Below are 19,538 nucleotides of genomic sequence, written 5' to 3' on the forward strand. Positions count from 1 at the left end.
ACACAAAGCATCCACCTGTGACAATGCATTCAACCTCCATCCAGAATCATCTGCTCCTTCGTCTACATTTATTTTCTTCGCTCTCACACGTTCGTGGTACACAATGAATAGTCCTCCGCAGCGCGCGATTAGCGATGTTCCGCGGGCAGGGGCGAAAACCTTGAACAAAACTGACTATTGCCAGGTCCGCGTGTGAATTGGTAATCAGCTCTGACTCCGATGTTCTCTTTGTTTACGTGTAAAAGCCGTGGAGGCGGTGGCTGCCACGGGAGTCATCCGAAAACAGGGCCAGTTCACCTATGGTCGGGGTGACGAGGGCAAGCCCAAAGAGTCGAGTTAAGAATGCTCGTGCACGACGACAGGTGTCTGCCTAATGAACGAACAACCCATTCTTCCACTTCCTCCTCATCGCGGATGAGAGATTTTACGGCGTAGACGAATTGTACAGTCGCCCTCCCCGGGACCATATTGTCTTACGGGGATGCGACTCAGAGAGTTAGAGACTGTGTGAATAGGGAAACCTCCTTTATAAGGGCGCGTAGTAAGTACAGACGGGTTTGGTGCATGGGCCCGGTGAACGGGACCTACCTGTTTCTCTTGCCCAAAGAGAAGGATTTATGTTTCTGATGACAACCCCACTATTTTCACTCCTCAACACTTAAAAAAAAAAACCTACCACCCCCGACCTTCCCCGTTCCCTTAGTTTTCTTTTTGTTTTTGTTTTAATTCAACACGACCATCGAGGGAGTTTCTGTTTTGTTGGAACCTCGTTTCACGTTACCGCCCTAATCTCTATTTGGTTCCTTTCACTTTTTTTTTTCTTTACTGTCTCGCTAGCCCTTCACCAACCCCTCTCACATAGAATAGGTTGATAGAGTAGCTTAACGTGTTAGAGATTAACGAAATGGTCGCGCGAGTCGAGAGGACAGAAGCTTCGCGTCTAATCAGACGGGGTCTCTGCTCCTTTGAAGAGGATTCTGCCGCCCCGGGGACGAGTCCTCGGGCATCCTTCTTTCGGGACGTCGTGGCTTGCTGTTTTTCGCGCCCCACAAACCGAGTCCCGCGTTTTGTTGCGTACTTTTTTTTGTCTCCGCCGCGAGGCAAGTCCGCGGAGGAGGGTTTGCGTCGCGCATCAACTATTCCACGTCCTCGATTTCTGGCTCTCGAACGTCGGAGTCTTTGCAAACGTTGTCTTTTTCTTTCTTGTTTTTATTTTTTTTGTTTTTGCATAGCTAGCCTGCATGCACTGTGAGTAGTGTGGGGTGTTTCAGTGTTTCCTAGTTGTGACACCATAGGCGGATTGATCTCATCCTTTACCGTTCAGCCAGTGACAATTAACTGTAATCTGAGTAACAGTCTCTCTTGTAATATAGTGTTCTGAGTGACGCCACTGACAATTCGGTGGACCTCAAGCTCGACGTTGCTGAATGGATCACATAAATCTGAATCACGAAATGACTAAAGCCAAGGAATACACACGCCCCGTCGAGCTTGGGTGTCTAAAATTCGAAAGGAGCTTGCATAAAAATTACCTTCTGCAATTCAAACATACCCATAAGACTCGGCAAAGCTTCAATTGGGGAAGCTGACTGCAACGTTTTCCCACCGGTGACGCCACCAGCACGTGTGCCAGCAGGTGTATTTAAATTATCTTATTTCACTTCTTAATTTCTATTTCTACAATAATTGCATGAACCTATAATTAATTATGTAGATATAAAAAATAAATTAGCATCCTCTAGGCTATAAATACGCCAAACCTGGTAAAAGAAAGAACAAATATTATAAGTCAACTTTAGCATAAAAAATTTTCAAACATTTTATAATTTTCCCTTTTATTGACAGTTCAATTTTGAAATCAACAGTCAGCAAAGGTACACGCGCTAGTGGCGGCCTCTGCGCTGCGCTTTGCGTCAGCTTCCCCGTTGACTTAAAGTGATCTACGTTCGTGCTATCCTTTCAAATTTTACCAAAATTCAAGGCATGTCCAGCTTCTGTAACCGACGTCGTTACAGAAGCGTGGTCATGAGAATGTTGGCATGGTCCGTGAAGCTACATAGCCTCTGTCGATATCTAGGTACAGGCTCGTACAGCGGCGCACACGTGAGCGAGGGGACGAGAAGATCGCGTCTGGAGAGGATGGATCGTGATCGGGGCGATCGCGGTGAACACGACTACGGCACCGAGGAGGAATCGTACGTTGGTGGCGTCGATTATGGCAGCGCGTCGAGGCGTCGCCAGCAGCAAGATCCGCGCGCATTCAACGCCATTTAGGAGCTGGGGCCCCGGGGCCTGTCGCTACAGCGATGTCCCCACCTACGCACCACTGCTCTTTAGTGGGGTCACCTCCTGGTACGCTACTGAACGTACGAACGTGCTTACGCTACCTTTAGCGCAGTTGCCGCTCTGGTCTGTTAGTGGGGTTTCTTTCCTGTCGCTGCCCGTAACATGATTCAGCCCCAGATCACACGCAACCCCCATCTGTTACGCTAGACAAGTAGTGATAGCGCGTACGCTACCGTACGCTACCGAAGGTTCCACAGTTCTGTTCCACCCTTTACAGTTGCCGGGGAAACCGCCGGTGCATTTCGCGCCAGCGATTTTCCATCGTTAAAAGCGTGCACGCTACTTCGCTGAACGGGAACTTCGCGACAGTGGTCTCGGGGTGGTTCGCTAGACGCTCGGCGGCAAGGGTGTACGAATACATTTCTCTTCTCTTCGATAGATCGGTGCGATGTGTTTATTTGTGTTTCGTTTTGCGTGCACGCTGCCTACGATATAGCTCAGACGTTTTTCGACATGTATTTCGTTTTTGTAATTACACGTAGGTACGAGGGTTGAGAGCGGCGAGGATAGCGACTTAGCGTTTCCGTTCTTTTTCTCTGTGTAGCGTCGATATTTTTTCCAAAGTAATGATGTCCAACGATTCGTAGATCGACAGTTTTCTTTGCCAGTTCCGAGTACCCGGCAGTAGCGTAGTTGTCCACGTCTAGGAACGTTGTGTACAGTAATGGCTTTCCGTACGATTTGTTTACAGAGTATTGAAGTATGGAATTTGTTGCCGTCGAACGGTGTAGAGGTTCAGGATTTCACGAGAATTTTTTCCAACAGGAATTCCGCAAATGATGAGTGGGTTGATCGTTGAATGTCCTAGTCGATGCGGTACGCACAGGATAAACCCCCATTCGCGGAGCCAGCTGAACGAGATGAGTAGACACGAGTAAATCACGTGAACGAAAAACAAAAGAAACACATTTTCGAAAGAGAGCGAGAGAGAGAGAGAGAGAGAGAGAGAGAAAGTGAGAGAGTGAGAGAGATGGAGAATGAGAGAAAGTGAAAGAGAAAAAGAGCCCTGGGGCCTTAATTTTTGCTCTGACTCCTCCCGGGCCCCAATACCCACCCCCCGCGAGATACGTGAGACGTACGAATTGCCAACCAACCACGAGAGAACTCGCGAGTCGGTATCTGTCTCCAAGACACCGGCTCTTCTCTCGAAATTCTAGCTAGACGATTATTAAAAAGCGAGAGAGAAGGGTCGAGAGCACCGAACAACAAAGAAGCAGGAAGAAAAGAGAAACACTTCGCCTCGAACTCGCGCAGAGTTTGTTTTAATTCGGCCGTGAGAACAGCGATTAGTTGCTTCGACTTAGAGGAGGGTAAGAACGGAGCCACTCCAGTCGATAATTTAGCAATCGCATGACGAATTCTAGAGAAGCTCTGTAGAGTAATCGCGACGCTCCCGTTGGAACGGGGAGCGCAGCTCGCGAGTCGGATCTATCGCAAGCGAGGGGAGAAGAGGAAGGGAAGGTGCGTGGCGATGGGTTGGGATCAGATTAATAATTGAAAGTTATTGATTATCGAGGCGCGTTGTCGATCGCCGCGCTGGGCCGACGTGTTTATACATTTTATTAGAGTCTATTTGAGGAAATTCATACACTTACACGCACGGACACGAACCGGCACACAGACACGTGGGGAAACACACACTCGACACTTTGTGTATATAGTATACATACATAGTATAATATATATATATATATATATATATTGTATACGTACGTGCGCAGTGACACCTCCACCCCCTATCACTCGGCAAAGCTAGCTCCAATCGAGGCCAAGAGACAGAAAGACGAGGGGAAGAAAGATGCTACTACCATAGATGACGAATCAATAGACATCGTGTAAATATTGTAAGAAGCCTTTGAAACGTGTACTTTCCTTTTCTATCGTCGCGGGTGCAGTGTTACTAAGCTGTCGATCGAGGATCGCCGTTTAATTCCGCAGGATATTTGTAAAAAGCGATCGCCTTTTCTTTTTACACTCGACACCTTGCGTCCTGAACGTGGACGTCTCTGATGCACCACGTACTTGCCACGACTACGAAACATTTGTCGATAAATCGAGCAGACACAGACACACGCGTACGGACACAGTCACACAAGTCGAATGGACGACCCGGGCACAGAATTGTCGAATTCTGATCGCTCGTGTGCGTTCCTTTTTGGAGGCCGCGCGTCAACGTTGTTTCTTAAGTAGAATAAATTGATTGATTAATCAACGGCACGCCGTTCTTCGCGAATTAGAGTTGGCTTTTTGCACAGAGCTGGTGTTAGTTAAAACGGTGATGAGAGAAGCATGCGAAATGGATTTAGAAGCCAACGCGTTAGGGGAGTGTATGATTGATGCCTTCCTTGTTTCGATATTCCGTTCGAGAGACACGCTTTCTTGATACGAAGCCTTGTGTGACGTTGCTGCGCGAAACTAGGCGAACTTTCGCAGCATTCGGACATCGTTTTGGCACGTTTTCGATGGATCGTTGACGTTATTTCCTCCGGAGGGATCGACGATGTTGGTCGATCTGTTTTAGCAGGAGGACTATCGATTTTTACTCGAGCTTCTGGCGTGAATCGTGCTGGGTTACATTTTCCGCTTCCTTCCTTCGGCGTTGCTCCCTTTATTCGTTGAATCTGTCGCATCTGCTGGAAGGGGGCGCGTTTTTGCCAGTGACCCGCGATCCTCTCCTCGAGCTTCTCGCTAAATAAAATCGAGGATGATTCGCTTCACTTTCAAGCCACGTTATTTGTTTAAAAGTTTATAATTAGGTAGCTGTCTATGCGCAGATCGCGCGCAGTCTTCGATGCGCCTCGGATCCCCGTGTGACGATCTTAAATGAATTTTATTAGCGTCCCGAAGATTAGCTAGGCGTTCGCGGAGAGAGCATCTCTTGAGGCGACTTAAATCTTTACGAAATATTCTAAAATAAAATTTGTTGGCGCCGCGGAGATTAGTTGAGGTGCTCGTGGAGATACGAGCACCGTATATATTTCGATTGCTCGCGAGACTCGTTCTTAATCGAACTTTCTTGGCGCGGCGTGTCGCTCCTGATTTCGCTTGTCGACGTCGAAGGTCGCACTTCTAACTTTAGGAAAAGATTTTTATATAAAGAGGCAGGGAGAAGACGAGAGATGTAACGATGGAAGAACGATCGATCCTTGATCATCGATGATTGATTCTTCAGGCGATTGTGGCCCCTGCGGGACGATTACATCCTGGAGGACAACGGTCGCTGACTGTAAAGCCATTTTGCAGCCAACGTATTGTAAATACTAGGTAAAATATATTTGCAGACACGATCACCGACGTGAAGTCTAACTTAACAGATACTCACGCTTCCACTTCTGTATAAACGAGTTTGCCCTTTGTATCGGATTGTCGGGTGATGAAAGTTTCATTGATGAAAGTCTCGCGTTGATTTTTCGCGGCCAAGGGGATTTTCAAGTGTATCTCGAGACGAATGCATTGCGGTAGCCACGATTTCTTTCGAACTTTCATTCTTCTTGCCGGGCCGATGGCATGTGCGCAAAGGAAACGGTTCGACGACGATGTTGCCCGATTATTTTAACGTTTCCTCTCGGAGGCAACCGCGACGTCGCGTCGCGCAGCGTAGGCCAAGTGATTTTAATCGTATTAGCCGTACAACTTTTTCTAGATCCAACGTAATTAAAACGATCGAATAGCCGAGGTCTTAGCTGCGAAGCTATGGGAATTTTTTACGGTATTTTGTAAACAATAGAGACCCACGTCACGCAGACCTGGAACGGGTGCACGCACGCGGTGTTTCGAACCGACATTAGTACAGAACACACGATTTCCAAGCGAACTTCTGCGAAGCCTCGATATTCCGTAGCGAACGATCTCTATGCTAGGCTTGATGGTTGATAAACGAACCTTCGTCGACTAGCGCGACACTTTGATTTAGACCTTAGCTGCTTCCGGTCCGTTCTTTCTTTCGGTACTGCCGACTAGCGTTCGAGTCCGTAACGTCCACTAGCGCGTTCAATTAAAAACGATCTAAACAGAAAAAAAAAATGGAGAGAGTCGTAGCTTAATCGAAGTCGATTCGGATCAAGTGAATCTCCGGTAGTGTCTCCATAAAAAAAAAGAAGAAGAAGAAGAGGAGGTATAGAATTTTAAATCACTCGAGGAACGAAGGGGCGAGATAAAGCAAAAAGATGAATAAGAAGATATATAAAAATAGGGTGGCGAGGTGAAACGCTGAAAGTCGAATCGGGAACACAGTCGAATTTTCTGATGAGTAAACGCGATTAATACGTGTGCTGACGTTAAGCTGCGAGAGGAAGAAGGATGGCGAGATGGGAGGCTGGAAGCGGTGACGAACCTTCGAGGGTTTATCAGTTGTACAGGGCGCGAGTTGGTCTTTAATTACGTGGCAGAGTTGTTTCGTTGGCTTGCACCGTGTGCACGTGAACATTGTTGATTAGCTGCTTGCGGCGAACGATTTCGTGCGATCGATCGACGCCCCCCCCTACACCCCCTACACCCTACATTGTGCGCAACCCCGATTATGGTTGGAAGGTCCAAAACGAGAGCGAAGCATCGACGAGGGAAAGGGTTCGTTTTGGGGGAAGTTGGTTGCCCTTTGGTCGCCTTCGTCGGTGCTAAACGATCTCGGTATGCTTAGAGATATCGCGAAACGCCTGTCCTTGTATCGAGCCTTAAGGCTTTCGCAATAATATTGTTGGCCGCGGTATAATGTGGTTTCGAAAGTATATCTGTGTATAACGAGGAGGCGCGACGCTGGGAGTGGACGCCGTTGTCAGGTCGACTCGACGATCGTGATTTTGCATCGTTCTTAAAGGATACGGGTCTCCTGCTTCTTCCATCTGGACCACGAGCAGAGTATTCGGCTTCAAATTAAACAATCAAGCCCATTTCCTCGATTATGAGTAACGTCAACAGCGACTCCTTTTTTTTTACAGTTGTGTCCGTAGCTAGAGATTACATTTAGAGCGTTAGAGTTAGGAGATGCTACTTAGGCGAGCACAGTGGCGATTGCATGCAGTGAACGTTTAAAAGCGAAGGCGATTCTTTGACTCCGTAAACGTCTCTTAATCCGATTTGCTTTCTATTATTCCGATTATCGAATCGCTGTTTGCCACGCCGTCCCATTGAAACGATCGTCGATTCGAAGCGGCCCAGCGTCGCCGCGAGGACGAAGTCCCGTCGCCTGTGAGAACGAGTATAATCGTGTTCGATTTACGCGCTTCGAGGGTCACGCGCGTGGCGCACGCGTGCACGCAGCGGGCCCTCGGTAATTTTCTTTTGCGGCTGGTTCGTTGGATCAAAGGTTTTTCCCCTGTGTATATTGTCTATTGTACTCCCTCGCGCGATTGGTCTCGATCACGGGGAAATGAGGGACGGCAGAGGATGGTGGAGGGCAGGGATGCTGGGGAACGAGGCCCATCCGCGATCGAGGGACGATCTTATTCGTTTTCCACGAGCGAACTTTGTTTCATTGTTGTTGCGCTGAGGAGGGTGAATAGTGTTTGTATGTATGCAGTGAGAGAGAGAGAGAGAGAGGGAGAGAGAGAGAGAGTGAGAGAGAGAGGGTGTTGTTTGGCGAGTGAAACTGACACGGAGAAGTTGCATCGATCGCATCGCTATTACTCGAATTAACGATTTATCTAATTGTAACGAGTGCAAGGGATGAGAGCGAGTGCGGGTGAACGAGACTGCGAGAAAGGGACGAATGCGAGAGAACGGGGAGCAGAGGAGAGTAAAAGGATGTAGTTTGCGGTTCAGTGTGTGCGAGCCGCGGTTATTCGGAGACGGAATTGAGGCGATTAATTAACGAGATGTTGTAAATTGTTCTATAGCAAAAATGAAAAGTGCTACGGCCGTGGCACCGCGCTCCCCGAGAGTTCCTCGACGACGTCGATCGGTCCGGCGACGTTCGATTGGTCCCGATGGAATCTGGAAGGTATCGAACAGATGCGACGGTCCGTTGGATCGATTATCGATTGCCTCGCTCGACGACTCTCGACGGGGCGCGATGCTCTGATCGTTTCGATGTTGATATGTCAATGCTGTGATGTTATCCTTTGAAACTTAAAGTGAAGAAAAGTATATCCCTCCCCTCCCCCGCCCCCAGATTCCCCTTGACACGACCCCTCCTCCCCCCAACCCCCAATTCCCAGACAAGTGTCCCGCAAGACGAACCCTTTCTCCTTGGAAAATGAATATTTCTATTACTGTAACACTCCGCATAGCCCTTACAAAATAGCTAGATTCTAATCGTATTTAATGTAAAGTTTATTATTGTTACATCTCAGTGATTCTCTCCTCTATCAGTGATCTCACGGAGAGAGAACGACGTGCCGTCGGAATATTCACGCTGGAGCGAAGGTAGCGAGGGTTGGATTTAACGAGCCGGGCCGGGAGAGTTAAAGCGATCGATCAATCGACCAAAGCGTTACGATCGTGTTTCTCTCCGATACGTCACTGGTACACGAAATTCCTACATTTGTCGCATTTGTAAATAAAATTTTTATCATCACACGACACACGTGTTGTTCGCTCGCGAGACCCGACGTCCGGCGGTTGTCGACGTGACTGTGAACCGAATTATCCAGACTGGGTCGCGCTGGAACTCTTTGGGAAGATTTCTAGGCAACGACCAGGTTGACGCTTCTAGGGGAACGTGGAGTTTGTGGGGTGAATGAAAACGGAGCAGATTCAGACACGACATTTTCTTCCGCGAATTATAAACGACGATACAAAAGAATATTTACACTCTACCGTGGCTGTGTGTTGTATCGGAACGATACAATGCCCATTGTACTCGTTACAGTTACTGGATAAGTCACGACGAACGCGCGACAACGCTCTTTGCACAATCGCGAAGCGATTCGTGACGATTTAAGCTTGCATTACGATACACAAGTCGAAGTTGCTGTAAAACGCTCGCGGCTGCTCGATTTATTAAGTCTACGGGTCTCGTATCGTACCGACTCTTTGGCAATGCATCCAACTTTCACCGTAAGAAGAAAAAAAAGGGGGAAACAGGGGCAGGGAACATCTTGAGTATCTATGTACAGTGAGGAATAAAAAAATATAACGCTCCAGCTTCGAATGCCAGCGAGAACAGGGGAAATTGTTGATTTTGAATTTTGAACGTACGAAATCGTTAACGATTCATATTCTGAATTGGCCGCATGGTAATTGCCAAAGTCATCCAAATACTCGTCACTCGTTGGATCGTATTTACACAGATGCACTCGAATCCCGTTTCATCGGATTGCACGAAATTTACATACAGGATATCGATAATAACTTAAACGTCCGTGCTGTCTCTCTTAAACGCTTTACAATTGTTATAAATAAATAATGGAAGTCGCGTACCGCGTCTTCGAGTAAATGCAAGTTGCAGCGTATAAATACACACTTTTAATCCCAAGAGACCGCTTTGAATCACGTTTGCATTGCGCTAGAAAAGTGTAAGATTCTTTTGGAAAAATATTGGCAGCTGCTTCAAACATACCTTCGTCGCACATGAATTTAATTCAATCCGTTTGCAGTGGTGTTCAAATAAGTCTCGTGGGATTAACGTCTTTAATGGAAATAAATCGAAATCTGACTGTGCCTCGACTCACTTATAATATCTCTCTAACGCAGAACATTTATACATTTATAGGGATGAATACGCTGTATACCTAAAATTTCGTACGTCTACCTTTGGTACAATTTTTCTCGCTATTGACTATAATCGTAAATTCTCTTTGTTACGTCTTACCGACGCAGATCCTTGGATCCTCCTCGAAATTCGCGACCCGACGTGTGCATACAACTTCAGACACCTCCTGGATGCACACTGCCGTTGAGAAGCGCAGTGTTTTACACCGCGCCTTGCACACACGGAAATATAGCTTAAAATCGACATACCTCACTCTCTTAGTGTCCTTTCAGGTTCGAACTGCCGTTGCAATAAATAATCTGGGACCTCGATCTACCCCGACGAATTTCATCTTCTGCAAAGTAGAGTTGGGCGTTGTCCAAATAAAAATTTATTTACGTGGTTTATCCAAATAAATTTTTATTCGAATAATGCCCAGCTCTGCCGCAAAGATCCTCCGAGTTACAAGTCCCGAAGCATTCTTTGCCAAAGGGACTCCTGGCAGTGAAGTTATCACTTCCAACTCACGACCAAATACTGTTCAACATGTTGAAACAGAGGTGCAAGTGTCGTTCGTGCACCCCGAACAGTTTCAACCCTCTACAACGATAGGCAACGTCAAATACCAAGTGTTCAACAAAGCATCGCTGTCCGCGGGATGTTTATATGAACAAATAATTCTCATAGTCCGCGTAAGAAGACGGGGTGACGTGCTTGGAAGTGATCGGCGTGGTTGGGACACTCTGGGGCATCTGCTGCACTCGTGGGACTTGCAATTGCGGAAGCTGCGTCGCGTGAGGCACCACGATCCTCGGCTGCTGATTCAGAGAGCCCAGGGACAGATGATGCTGATCGACTTTGTGGATGTTGTTGTTGTTGTTAATCGAGGCGGGATCTTTGTGCTGGTACAGAGACAGATGGTTGTTGTTGTCGTGCGCGTGGTTGTAGTGGGCCTGATGGCTGCCGTGGATGTTCAGTCTTGACATCGCCATGCTGATGCTCGAGTCTGACGCCCACATGCTCTGCAAACACGACGATTGTGTAACGAATTTGACTTTCTATTATATTCTTATGAATAATGCTGACGGCGGTTGACGCACTGCCTCGAGATGCGACACGTAATTACGCGCGACCATCTTGGAGCGCATCCAAGCCGAGGAATAAGAATGCCTTTGTTCCAGGCGTGCGAACGTGTTCAGGAATCGTTTAACTTGTTAATAACCGTCGTTCGTATGACCACCTTGTTTGTGTCTCAAAGAACATCGCGGCTCCGACTAATTGCAGCGATATGATCTCGAATGGTAGGAGCAGTTAGCGTCTGGTCTTTTGTATTTCGAATATTTCGGTCTGAATGGGTCTTACTTTTCTTCTGTGAGGATTGTAGTCAGGATTGCGCCTTATGCGAAGATGGCGATCAGCACTTGTCCACCGTTGCGTGACTCTGAGGGGTGAGTCGTCAGGATGCAACTTCCTCTGGTACTCTTCGCCTTCGCAGACCTCGTAGAGAGAGAACTGCTCGACTCGCTCTTTCGAGCTGTAGCAACTCAACAGCATCTGGATCAGCTCGTCTACGGTGGTCTGCTCTGAGACCAACAGGCTCTTGTACTTGGACTGTGAATCGTAACATGATAATGATAATCCTGTTGGAAAGAAGTGCTCTAGCAAATTGAGTAGAGTGCAGTAGACCGGGGTGCAACAGGCTAGAAATGTAATAGAATAAATTGCAGTGCAGTAGAGTATAATAGAGTAGAGCAGAGTCCACGGTAATTAAATCAGACATTGTACTTAGACAACGATAGAGCCTCGCAAATAAATTGGCAAAGTATTCGACGTGGAAACAGAGCGAGCTGTTTGAAAGCAGCTTAGCGTTGTGACTTACCCCGGACATGAGTGCGCTGTCGTATATTTTGACAAGTCCGCCGCGGCGTGTCTGCAGCGAGAATCTGCAACAAGAAAACACCCGTGAATCCTGGATATCGTAGGAGACGGTGAGTTCAAAGGGAATCGACCGAACGCTACTTCCACGTAAAAACACGAGCCCGGAGCTTCCACTGAAACAGCCCACCGTCTACGTAACGTACACCTACGCCGGAAGTCTCGAGCTACCGTGAAAACATTTGCGACTTCCAGGCTTTCTTGTGTCGCGCGACACTTCGAGTCTAAACATTTCTTCCCTGTTCCATAAACCAGCATTTCCCTTCGCCCCGAAACCAAAGTTGGGCATTATTCGAATAGAGATTTCGAATAAAATTAAATTATTCGAGAGTAACGAATAATTCTTTTATTCGAATAAATTTTTATAGTAAAATTTTAAAGGTTTATAATAAAATTTTAAATTCTTATTCGAGATCATTCGAATAAATTTTTGTTCATTTTATTCTTATTTATTTAAAAATTTATTCGGATAATGTTCAACTCAGCTCGAAACTAACTTGCTTTAACCGGACCCTAATTTCCGACTGATTGTCGAAGCGAAGGATCATGGTGGTCAGGAACAAAGGCTGTTTCCTTTGGTACCAGCAAAGAAACCGTGTAAAATATCGGGTCAACGAGCCGCCCCACCAAATATTAACATAAATAAAGGCACGTCTCGCGTGGACGATCCCGACGACTCGAGCCCAGAACAAAGGGGAACCTCTGGAGAGGACGTTGCTCGTCGTTGGCTCGTGCTCACCGACCCACAAGAAGTCGCCTTTACGGTCGGTCGCGAGCCCTGGAATTACGTCGCGAAACCGACCGAGACCGAATGGGGAGCGGGAGGTACGCGCGGGTGGATCCGGATCGTACCTAGAATCTCCCCGAGGATGGCAGGACTGCAGGACAGCGGGCCTCGCGTCCCCGTCCAGTGGCAGTACAGTCCTCACGTTCGGTCTCCTCACTGTAACCTCCATGGTGAGGTAGAAGAGCCTGGGATCGCGGTGCCTCATGCGATACTTGTTCAGTAGGTTCTGGACCACCTCGCGGCAGGTTGTCTCGTAGGTGATGCTGAGGGTCTTGTACTCGATGTCTGGCCGCAGGCAGTTGGCGTACACCTTTATGGTCGTCTGTAATGAGGATCGAACGCTGTCATTACGGCGGGATACGTTAACTGGGGATAGGGAAGCTATTGAATAGAGCCATTAAACTGCCCTGAGATTGCCACGAGGTGGAGGTAATGTATGAGACTATGAATAATTTTATGAAATTCCATTTCTTTGGCGGGTCGCTGATTTAAGACGGTCCGTGTGGGTCGTAAAGAGGATAGAGGTTCTAAGAAAGGATACAGGGCTCCTTCGCGTGGACCCATAGTGCAAGAAGAAAAGGAGAGGAAGGAAGGCGACGTCCTGTTGTCGTAGGAAGGGTAATAGGGGAAAAAATGGTAAAGACTGGGCGAGGAGACGCCTGACAATTATTCCATAATTAACCCGGAGACAGACGTTGGCCACGCGCGCCGCATAAAACGCTATCAACCCTTCAGATACGCCGGCTACGAGGGGATGGGCGCACTGAAAATAAACCAGACACCAGATCACCCCGTTCGCAGACGCGCGTAGGTCATATGGGTGCATCCGTGTATTCATGTGCCGAGATTAAAGCCGCGTTTGTGCAGCAGTGGCGTAGGAAATTAAATACAGAGGTGCCGCGTGAAAACTGATTTTAACCCTCGTTTAGTAGGGTGGAGTCGAAACGTGCCGCATTAACCCTTTGGAGCCTTACATCTGGCCATCCCGCAGGCAGTCGTTCGCTCGAAACTCCCTGCACGCTATTTCCAGGCTATTGTTTACTCCTGACTCAAGTGCCGAGACTTTCGATCGCGTTTAAAACCGAAATAACTGGCTAATTCTAAACAATTCGAAGGCTGACCCATCGATAAGCCAGATGTTGCGAGTCGAAGACTGAGCCTCAGCCCACAGGTCCGAAATTACCGCTCGGCGTTTCCGAAACACGTGTAGGTAGATTTTATGACCGCCGGCTACGCTTTATTTACAACTATAATGACCCGCGCCAAATGTGGCAAACTCGGGGCGTAAACGTCACCGCGGCCGCTCTACCTAGCCGTGTTATAATTCCCGAGCAGTGTTGCTCGAAACTATGCGGCGGAAGGGCGTTTGCGGATCGACGCTCGTCCTGTTTGGCGTTTCGCTAAGCTGCTGGTACGCTGAAGGAGCACGTTTCAGTGAGAATACTTGGATTATCCTTTTTGTGCGCACTGTTTATGGCACCAATAAGTGCCTTTTATAGTACACGCATAAGTCACGGGGTAAATTTGATGTGGTGAATGGGGATTATTAGGGAGGCGTGTTCTGGTCAATGTAAAAGTGTCGTGTGCCAATTTGGGGCGACCCTTGGCGTTAATTTATATTATTTTGTGGGACAAATATTTCATTCCTCAACCTAAATTCGAATAATCCATCTGCGGCCAGAACAAAGATACGTATGTTCCTAAAAATTGGCGCGACTAAACTAATGACAAATTCTCTATTACTTTTACATTTCAATTATTATACCCAGTGCGATACAACTCCAAAGAAGTTAGGTGTCCTGGACCTGAGCCCAGAATTCAATTCGTTCACCGTACTGAAAAGTCTCCACCGATTTCTACCCAAAGCACTGTTTCCAACACTCGTTCCCTTGCCGACTAAACAAACAGCGGGATTCTTACACTACAGCGTCGTGGATTTCTCAGTCGCGTTTTACGACGACCGAGAATCGATAGACGAGCCCGTTCTAACGAGTGCTGCCCCACCGAACCGAAATATATACACTGCTCCAGTAAACACGTGGCCGTTAAAATACACCTCGGCCACGGTTTTTCGTACGACCCTGGGACGTACACACATTTTCACGAGGAAAGATCGCGTAGGCTGCGTGATTTCTGATTCATCGGAATTCCAGCACGCTTACGCGCGGGATTATTAGCGTGCGGTTTACGAGGAATTCTCAGGTGATCGTGTATGCTAAGACTCGGATCACTGATCGATTTTATCACCGTGAAACGCTGGATGCCACTACGAAGCCCGTAGCGGCCATTTCATCATCGACGGCTCCAAACCCTATTTTTCTTCCTCGCAAGTTTGTTTATAACGATTGTGGGAATCTGTCGCGAATTAGGTAGAGATCTCGAGCATGTTCCCCACGAGATTCGATAACGGTATCATTTAGGGCCGCGGATTCCTGGCAATCGTAAGTAAGTTAACGATGCCGGATCGTCGAAAGAACCGCTTGCTCCAAGCGACGGTCAATCGACAGCGTGCTTTCCGCCAGGCGGCGGCTAATGAAAGAGAAAATAATGCGAACGGTAGAAAAAGCGCGTAGACGAGCGCGCGCGAGTGTCAAACAGAGGTCTGCGGCTCATCAGGAGCTGCTGCGGGAAAGAAGAGATGCCACCCCGTTAGGAGACATCAATATCTCCCAGCCGGTTATACGCTACGATACCGAAATACGCGTCGAAGATATTTCCGTTTGAAAGAAGGTGTTCGCTCGGGTTAGAAGTATCCCTTTCGTTGGTGGGACCATGTTTGAAAACGTTTCCCAACGAAAATACAAGGAACAAACTCTCCAGAAATCAAAGTCCGTGAAAATTCAATTGCACGTGATATATCTCTCCCACTAATAACAGCCTCCCCTGAATAGTCGAGGAATATTTTAATTAACTGCGAGGAAGAAGCGAGAGAGTCAAGATTAACAGCCCGTGCGCCCCTCGACAAGAAGCCAGAGAAATTTGTGGGTGAACGAACTTCCTAATGGGGAAGTTAACAGCCAAGAATTCGTAGCGGAGGAAGTCCACTCCCCTTTCGAGCACGAGCACAGAAATCCGACGTGTAATCTGGCGTATCGAGTGTAAAATGTAAAAAGTTTAGGGGGAGATGCCGCGGAAGGGCGGCAGGGGGTGCGAGTCGCCATATGCTGGCGGAGTGTCTTGTAATGAAGGGCCTCTCTTTTCACGGGAATTCGTAAAGCCCCGTAAAACTCTGCTGTGCTTCGAAGAATGCGTTTTGGGGGCACTTTCGGGATTTCTTGCGCCGAAATCTCCGTCGGCGGTGCCCTCGGAGCTGCCTTCCCTCCACGGCTTCCATGAACTTCGCGGCGAATCTGCGCGTTTCGCTCCGTTGATTCATTGACAGGCTAAAAATAGACCGGCCTATCACGCGCTTATCGTTATCAGCCGCTTCAAGTAGAACGGTAGAGCCTCGTATTGAACGCCACCCGGTATACATTGCGTATCCCAGTTTCAAAGCAAGGTAAACGACACCTTTCAACGGAAACGCTATCGAACGACCTTGGTGGTTTTCTAATCGGCGAGCAGATTTGCGTGTTTGTATAATTAACCGCTGCCAGCCGTTCGGCTACGGTATTGATAACGAGACCATAGAACGAGGATGCAGTTGATTAACTCTAGACAAGTAGGTAATCCAGCTTCCCTGAAAATTTCTCTGAAAAAGCGAGACTCTCGCAGCAGTCCCATTCAAGTCGCTGGCTGGTCTTTCGGAATCCGGAAATGGCAAAGGATTATGAGAACCAGCGCGCTTTATAATTAGAGCGCGAACAAAATCGTGCGGCAAGGCTTGAGGATCGGGTAGAATTTCCTACAACTGACTGTCCCACGCCAATGGAGCCACTTAAAGCCTAATAATATGCATTTTCTATGTTTCTATGTCTTCCTCGCATTTAGAGGCATCGAATGACACGGCCCTGTGTTACTTTTGTCGGAGTAAAGTTTAACCACAGAACAGTAGACATGCTCTTCATCCCTTACACTTTCTGAAGTTAATAGAAACGTTCCCCAGTTACCTATAAAAGAAATGATGTAAAGTATAATTACAAATCAACGCTCGTGTCTCTCGTTATCTCTCTGCATGGTGTAGGTAAGGCGAAGGGAAGACTGGAGGTGCCATGTCTTCATTAATTTTCATGCGAGCCTACGTAGACGGTGCACGACCTCGGTTTGAATGGTGGCAGTATCGGCCAGTCCCAGGTAGGACCGTGCGCATAATAAATTCCTTATAACCCGAGAGAACTCCATTGAATCCTGAACGACAGTCCTCCTTCACCCCTTTCCCTGATGGCACGTGCTTTTCGACTCTCAGCTGCCATATCTTCCCCCCCCCCGGTGGGGTCTCTTCAGGTGCTGTTGCCGTTCGAGCACGTGTCCCCTTCCTCTGATTTCCGGCCGAAAAAACCAGGCCCCGAAGACGCTTGGAACCAAAACGCGGGGCCCCCGAGCAGGAAAGAATCGCTGTCCAGCTCCTTCTGTCGCTCCTCCAACCCCGTGGAATCATTGTTCCGCACCGTTGCTCTAGCCCGCGCGGATATCGAGGCCAGCAGGCTTTGTTTTCTCGTAATTTCGTCGGCTGACAGGTGTCGAACGGGGGATTTTTAGTGGGACAGGGTCTCATTATGATTCGAAGCAGCTGATAGTACCGAAATCAGGATTTCTTCAAGGCAGATAGCCTTTGTTACCTGCGCTGCCTTGGTAGTCGATGGAAATTAGGTTCTTCCTAGGTACTGTGTACGTGGAAGAAAAATATCTGTAGTACTCTTGCTTCCTCGGTGTTTCGAATGTCCTCGAACATCGCTGCAACAAAGGGTTAGCTGAGCAGGTAGAATCCGAGCTGTCACACGACCACGCGCTGCGCTCAAAGGACAGGGCAGATAGCCTACCAGTGTCATCAGTTGCTCTGCAAGCAGCGTCAGCGAGGTCCGACCATCACTGGTGTCGTATTCGTTCGCCGGTATATCAATCGCCAGCGGCACGGACGCATCTGCCCAATCGTCGTCGATATTAATTGAGGCTCGCGACGATGCGGCGCAAAAGTAACAGCGCGCTCGACGGAGGAACACAATCGAGCACTCTCTCCGTGTTTCTAGCCTCTGTCGCAGAGATCCCACTGCTCCTTTCGGGATCGTCCTGGATCACGGGGCGAGCTGGTTGTCGCCCGGTCGGTTCGATGAGAAATCGCCAGCTCCACGTTTCCTGCGGATTCTTACTTTCGCGCCGCCACTTTCCCGTCGCGAAACAATACACCACGAAAGCCTGGGAAGCTTAATTGTTGCCGAACGAAGCACACTTCGCACGCTCGGTGGAAACTTATGCCAGCGGAGGCCTGCAAGTAGGGGCAAGTCGTTCCATGCGACTCGTGACTCCTTTTGTGCTCGACCACGAAATGTCACACGACCCGGTTTACATAACTTCGAACGATGTGTAACGGGAATAAGTGTCGCGGATTGGGTAACACGCCAGTTCCTTAGCTTCGGATTTGCGGAAACCGTCGTTGAAATCCTGTCAATGCCCCCCTAATTGGCTTCGGACGTGCTCCTACGCTAGTAATTTCTGGGTTAATCGATAGGTACTGTGCTTTTTTCTCGACAGTTTGTAAAGTCGTTCTATTAGGGTGAAACTTGTAGAGGGTGTTTATGATTCATTGCAGTACACATTATTTTGGGATGATGCGAAGTAGAAACAGATTTTCATGCGAATTTGTAAACCTCCAGATCAATTTGGGAACATGTCATTGCGTTATTAAATTTGTAGAACGATATCTTGACAGTTCTCACGCTCCTCAGAGGGGAGGTACACTAAAGAAATTTTATATTTTATATTTTTTATTGATTTAAAGTATTCACAATCAATTCCACTCAGGGAATTATACGTAAATTTGATAGCATTATATCGTGGCCTGTGAAGTCCCTAACTTAGCTTGTTGGTGCACCAAAGAAATTGAAGATATATCATTCGGATTGCCATCGCCCATGCTTTACAACAGAAAAATCGCTCCATTCAGCTCGAATCGCTAGATAAGCTGGGAAACACCGTTTCAATGAATGGTTTCAGGCTGTGTCGCGGGACGTAACGCGGCTTAAGTGTCGCAATTTGAAGAAAAATATGAATGCTCGGCTAGATAATGTTCACGGGCGTCTTTTTTCATGTCTGGCTAAGATACACCGCCGAATGGCGCCGTTTTATCGACCGATACGTACGGACGCCAGTCTCTACAACCCTTTTTGCTGGAAAGGCAGTGCCACGTTAAATCGAGCGTGTCGGGGTCAACCGCGAGAGCGTCTGAACTCATCGTCTTGGGGTCAGGAATTCCACGGGAGGGTCAATCAGTGTCACTTGCACCAACCGAGGCAAGCATTTCGTGCAATTGTCTGGCCGCGATTACGCGTCGCGTTACCGTGCATTTCGCGGCTTCTTCCCTCACGCTTTTAACGAACCAGCAATTGCCCGCCCTGCTCGTGGACACCTTCGACACGCGACTGTCCTTAATGTGGCCGTAATTTCACTGGCCAAGGGGAAGCAGCGTGCATTTTACAGTGACATCTCATCAAATGGGGGAGAAAGGAAGAAACATTGCCCTTCAATGTCCCCCGCGATGGGCAACAAAGCAGTCGCGAGGAATGCAGGCACGGATCCATTTATGGTGGAATGCAAACGAGCCACGATTAAATAATAGAAGAAATCGAGTTTACAAAGTGGCCAGCAGAAGCAGCCGCCGCGACGCGATCGTAATCATCCTGTCGATCAACGCTCGGCTGTTCTTGCGTGGCTGTAACAGCATATTTTCCAGGTTGCTGCACGCGTCTC

The 19,538-nt window shown here is 48.0% G+C and overlaps 2 protein-coding genes across 4 annotated transcripts in view; one reads left to right on the forward strand and one right to left on the reverse strand.

The window, feature by feature from the left end:
- The window catches only part of LOC143374723 (voltage-dependent L-type calcium channel subunit beta-2-like), a 25,966-nt gene extending 17,104 nt beyond the window's left edge, over positions 1–8,862 (forward strand). For all 3 annotated transcript variants that reach the window (XM_076823096.1, XM_076823098.1, XM_076823097.1), the window contains one exon: positions 2,078–8,862. In XM_076823096.1, coding sequence (XP_076679211.1) covers positions 2,078–2,274 — 197 coding nt within the window. In that variant the 3' untranslated portion in view covers positions 2,275–8,862. The remainder of the gene's footprint in view (positions 1–2,077) is intronic.
- Positions 8,596–19,538, reverse strand: part of Rau (RA domain-containing protein rau) — a 29,855-nt gene continuing 18,912 nt past the window's right edge. Inside the window, exons 3-6 of the mRNA XM_076823106.1 lie at positions 12,761–13,017; positions 11,853–11,916; positions 11,336–11,584; positions 8,596–10,995 (exon numbers count right to left, since the gene is read on the reverse strand). Of these exons, the coding sequence (XP_076679221.1) occupies positions 10,636–10,995; positions 11,336–11,584; positions 11,853–11,916; positions 12,761–13,017 (930 nt within the window). The 3' untranslated portion in view covers positions 8,596–10,635. The remainder of the gene's footprint in view (positions 10,996–11,335; positions 11,585–11,852; positions 11,917–12,760; positions 13,018–19,538) is intronic.

Source organism: Andrena cerasifolii, chromosome 11 (assembly GCF_050908995.1).
Source record: "Andrena cerasifolii isolate SP2316 chromosome 11, iyAndCera1_principal, whole genome shotgun sequence".
Lineage (NCBI taxonomy): Eukaryota > Metazoa > Arthropoda > Insecta > Hymenoptera > Andrenidae > Andrena > Andrena cerasifolii.